This window comes from Buceros rhinoceros, unplaced genomic scaffold, assembly GCF_000710305.1.
Source record: "Buceros rhinoceros silvestris isolate BGI_N320 unplaced genomic scaffold, ASM71030v1 scaffold25271, whole genome shotgun sequence".
Lineage (NCBI taxonomy): Eukaryota > Metazoa > Chordata > Aves > Bucerotiformes > Bucerotidae > Buceros > Buceros rhinoceros.
Window position 1 is genome coordinate 5,940 of NW_010394039.1, and position 4,881 is coordinate 10,820.

The 4,881-nt window shown below is 53.6% G+C and overlaps 1 protein-coding gene across 1 annotated transcript in view; it reads left to right on the forward strand.

Moving 5' to 3' along the window:
* LOC104501331 (zona pellucida sperm-binding protein 3-like) overlaps positions 1-3,317 on the forward strand; it is a 3,872-nt gene extending 555 nt beyond the window's left edge. The window contains exons 2-9 of the mRNA XM_010145123.1: positions 692-810; positions 892-995; positions 1,207-1,384; positions 1,460-1,580; positions 1,686-1,777; positions 1,847-1,992; positions 2,254-2,373; positions 3,187-3,317. Coding sequence (XP_010143425.1) covers positions 692-810; positions 892-995; positions 1,207-1,384; positions 1,460-1,580; positions 1,686-1,777; positions 1,847-1,992; positions 2,254-2,373; positions 3,187-3,317 — 1,011 coding nt within the window. The remainder of the gene's footprint in view (positions 1-691; positions 811-891; positions 996-1,206; positions 1,385-1,459; positions 1,581-1,685; positions 1,778-1,846; positions 1,993-2,253; positions 2,374-3,186) is intronic.
* The last annotated feature ends 1,564 nt before the right edge of the window (positions 3,318-4,881 follow it).

The window sequence follows — 4,881 nt, forward strand, 5'->3', positions numbered from 1 at the left end:
CAGTTATTGTGGAGACTTTAACTGCTATAGGGCAATGTGCTGCCTGATCAATCGTGGTGAAGGTCTTAGTCCTGGAAATGACCTGGTAAAGGTGATGCTAGGGTTTGGAGTGAAGGAACCTCCTGAGAGGGGGCTCCTCTGGTTGCAGCAGCTCTCCAGGGAGGAGCGGTGTGATCATAGCAGAGCTAGTTTTTGGAGTACAGGTACCATCCTGAAGACCTAGAGGAGCAAATGCAGCTTGTAGTGTTTTCATGGCTCAGTCAGATGCACCTGGATGCATGAGTATACGGGAGACCTGGGCATAGCTTGAAACAGCAGTTACTGTTGCTGGGAACTGCTGACCTCAGCTGGGGAGAATAAGGGCTCCCTGGAGCTGATGTGCCTCAGCTCACCCAGTGGGGAGGAGGTTTGGAGACTTACTGTCCTTACAGCCCTTGCCCAGCTGACGTGGATACTGGCTGGTGTGCCAAAGCCCTTGAGACAGACCTACGTGGCTGGCACCTTGCTGGGAAGCCAATACAAACTTCATGGCTTCCTACATGCACTGGATTGGGAATGTGAAGGACAACCTGTGCCTCCCCAGCTGAGGGACCTGTGTGTCCTAGCACCGTCAGGGCATCAGATGGTGCTGAGCTTCTGTTAGACTGGTTTGTTTTACTGACTTACAAGCTCTCCCAAATCTTCTTTCCAGATGACCCCGGACTCTTTGATCTACAAAACAACTTTGTCCTACAAACCTACTCCCTCTGGCAACGTGGTCATCGTGAGGACCAATGCAGCTGTTGTTCCTATTGAGTGCCACTATCCTAGGTGAGCAAATGGGGGCTGCGTCTCTCCTTCTATGGACCTGAGGTGATGGTGGCATCTTTAATGCATGTCTCCTCGATGTAGGAGGAGCAATGTGAGCAGCAATGCCGTCCAGCCCACGTGGGCTCCCTTCCACTCCACCCTGTCAGTGGAGGAGAGGCTGAAGTTCTCCCTACGCCTCATGAATGGTGAGTGCTGACCTGGCAGCCCCTTTTCCCTCCAGTTCCTGCTCCCGCTGGCTCTTGGCCACATGCTGAGAGCCCACAGCTACAATCTGGGATAAGTCAAACCTTGCAGAAGTAATACATGGTGCTGCTGCTTGGTTAAGGGGTCCCATGTGCAAGGGAGGGCAATATTCTTGTCTCCAAACTGACCTGTGCTCTTGACTCTCCCTTCCAGATGACTGGAGCACTGAGAGACTCTCCAATGGCTTCCAGCTGGGGGAAAGCCTGCATCTCCAGGCTGATGTTGTTTCTGGGGGCCATGTCCCTCTAAGGCTCTTTGTGGATGACTGTGTAGCTACTCTGAGCCCAGACAGGAACTCCTCTCCCCGCTATGCCTTGATTGACCTCAGTGGGTAAGGGGTGTGGTGCTCTCAGGGCGGTACTGCTGTGGCTGGCTGAGTTGTCCCTGACATCTGACCCTTGTCTAGGTGCTTGGTGGATGGGAGGTCAGATGACACCACTTCAGCCTTCATCTCTCCAAGGCCGAGGCAGGAAACTCTTCAGTTTGTGGTTGATGCATTCAAGTTTGCAGGAGATGACAGAAACATGGTGAGATGTGGCCCCCACCCTTCCTCCCCTAGTGTGTTTTGAGGCTGTGCTGTTCTGCCTGAACAAACTTCATTAACCTTGATGTTGGCTGAATTTTCCTTCCAGATCTACATCACCTGCCACCTGAAGGTCTCCCCAGCTGACCAAGCCCCAAACCCCTTGAGCAAGGCCTGCTCCTTCAACAAAGCCAGCAGCCTGTGAGTAGCTGGTGCGCACGGGGAGGGGACCAGCCTGGAGAAGAGGGCTCACGGGTAATTCTGTTTCAGTTGGGCTCCTGTGGAGGGTACTGGAGACATCTGCAGCTGCTGTGAGACCCGCAGCTGTCCACCATATGGAGGATACTCCCGGAGAATTAACCCCCTGGGCAGATGGCCAGGGAGGCGCTTGAAGAGAGATGTCCCTTCCAAGCAAGGTAGTGTCCCAAATGCACCCCTGAGGCAAGAAGACCCTTCCGGTTAGGATGGCCAGGCTGCGGGAAAGTCTTTGGCAAATGCATCTCATCTTAAGGGCAAAGCCAGCTCTTCTCCCATGTCCTTGGACAAGTAACTGTCTGCGGGTCCTTATTTCAAATTATGAGAGCTGCTTTGGCAGGGTCCCCCTTTGCGTAAGCTCCAAAATCCAGACTAAGCAAGAACGGCTTCCCCGATGAACTTACTCACGTCTCTCTCTCTAGGTGGGTCCTCAAGGGCAGCAGAGGCTGAAGTCTCAGTTGGACCACTACTAATCCTTGATCCAGCTCAGGGGTTATGGAGTTCCTCAGGAGGTCCTGCGCCAGCAGGGATGACCCCACGTGGTAGGTGTGGTTGGTTTCTTATTTGTTGGACTGTGTCTTCAGGTCTTAATCAAAGGTAACTCCAGGTTGATCTGATCATGAATCGCAGAATCATCTGGTTGGAGGAGACCTTTAAGATCACTGAGTCCAACTGTTCACCCTGCACTGCCAGGGTCCCTAAACTGTGTCCCTCAGTGCCACATCTACACACCTTTTGAGCAGCTCCAGGGATGGGGACTCCACCACCTCCCTGGGCAGCCTGTTCCAATGCTCTTTAAAGCAGTTTTTCCCAGTACCTAACCTAGATCTGCCCTGGCGCAACTTAAGGCCATTTCCTCTCATCCTGCCTCTTATATAGAAGAGACCAACCCCCAGCTCTCTCAACCTCCTTTCAGGCAGTTGTAGAGAGCAATAAGGTCTCTCCTCAGCCTCATCTTCTCCAGGCTAGACAACCCCAGCTCCCTCAGCCGCTTCTCATCAGACTTGCTCTCCAGACCCTTCACCAGCTTTGTCCTTCTCTGGACATGCTCCACCTCAACATCCTTGTAGTGAGGGGCCCCAAACTGGACACAGCACTCAAGGTGTGCCCTCACCAGTGCTGAGTACAGGGGGACAGTCAATTCCCAGCTCCTCCTGGCCACACCAGTGCTGGTACAAGCCAGGATGCCACTGGCCTTCTTGGGCCCCTTGATTTCCCACCTGCACAGAGACTTTCTAGTGTAATCCCCAAAAGACAGTCTGGGGGACCTCATCCCAAAGCTGCCTGCAAGGTCTTCCAGTGACAGGCTTTCCACCACCTTTCCAGGTGTACTAAATGGGTCTCATCTCTTCCAGGCGCTGCTGAAGGACTTCCTGTGCTGCTCCGAGTTGCTGCGCTCACAGCAGCCTCTGTGCTGAGCTTAACTGCTCTTGGACTCTTCCTCGTGCGCAAGAAACGTAGCTGTCCTCCTGGAGCATCGCTGTAACTCCGCAGCCCTAATAAAGAGAAACGTTTCTGTCCTCGCTTGTCTCCTCAGTGGGGAGGAGGGACAGCGCTCGCCTCGCTCTGATCTGCTCGGGTGGGAGGTGGGGTTGTGCTCCTGCTCCAGGTAAGCCATCTCCTGGGGTAGCCACAAGCTCTCGGGAAGCCACCACTGAACCAGTGGTGGAACAAAAGGTGTGGAGAGCAGTTGCCACCTGAGAGCATCTCACAAACAGCACTAAGATGGAAGGTGCCTCTCTGCAGGTGGACTTTCTAAATGTCCAGTGCCTCTGAGGCTGTATGTTGTGACTTGGCAACCAACGCCTGGCAGCGAGAAATCCTAAATACTGGCTGCTAACAAGGTCTGGCTCTGAATTTCAGGCAAATGGGTGAAGAATTGATTGATGCTGCTAATGGATTCCCGACTCTAGAGGTCCTGTTTGCTCCTCCTAAGCAGGGGTGATGCTGGAGGAGGTGAAAACAGCAGCTCTGTCTTGGGCTTATTGGTGGGAGATGTGGCAGCCTGGGAGAGGAGGAGGCACTCCCTCCTGAAGAACACGAAGAGCAGCTCTAACTCGGAGTTGTGGGGATGCTGGGGCTGAGTATGGCTTCTGCTGCTGGAAGAGCTGGTGCAAATCTCAGCGCTGGAGGTGGCCAAGGGCTGCAGATGGGTGTTTGCTGCTACGGCCTCAGCTGTGGGCAGAGCAGGGAGCAAGGGCTGGCTGGGGAGGTGGAACTGGTGACTTTGTCATCAAGGGGACAAATAGGGAAAGCCATTGGTCCACCCACTCTGAACAGATTTTTTCGGATATGAAGGGGGGAAGTCTTCAGTTGGTAGGTCTGCCAGGATTATCATCGCTGCTCCGTGCAGCAGCCTGGGGACTGTCCCTGCTGTTCTGGAGAAGCGGTGCTGTAGGGCACAGATCTCATCACACTTACACTGAGTCAATAAGCGTAAGATAGGCCTTGAGGCCATGTTAAATTGCTTCTTGCTTGGTGGCTTCCCCTCCTACACAGTGTAGGATTATCCTGACCTCTTGCCTTGGGCTGTTGAAGCCTTGAGATGTCTTTTGCCCGGTGGAATTCAAGCTCTTAGTGGCGTGGCTCCTAATGTAGTGAGTCCAACACCAGTTGCTCTTCTCGGGAGCTTGAGTGAAGCAAATATTTCTCAAAAAGTGGTTTGCTTACCCTGGGCTGCGTGTCCCTGTCAGCCATGTGCCCCAGGGAGCAGTGATCACCTTCAGGCTGGCCTGGAGGCTGCTGGTTTTCACTATCTCACGGGGTTGAGGTGCTACCTTGTGTGAAGTTCACAGCTCTGCATCAGGTGGACCTTGTTCTATGTAGTGTGGGCCCTTGTGCTCCTGGGTGAGCACAGCAATGGGGTCAAATGTCTTCAAGCTTGAACGTGCTGTGGTTGGTGTTGGTGGCACTTGTGTGCTTTGCAGGGAGAATCCCCAAGCTTGTTGACTCGCCTCCATCCTCTGCAGAAGAGTCTTCCCTGCTGTTGAGAAGTCACCTTAGCACTTGCATTCTGTGGACTTGGTGGGGTGTTGAGCAGGAACCCCCTC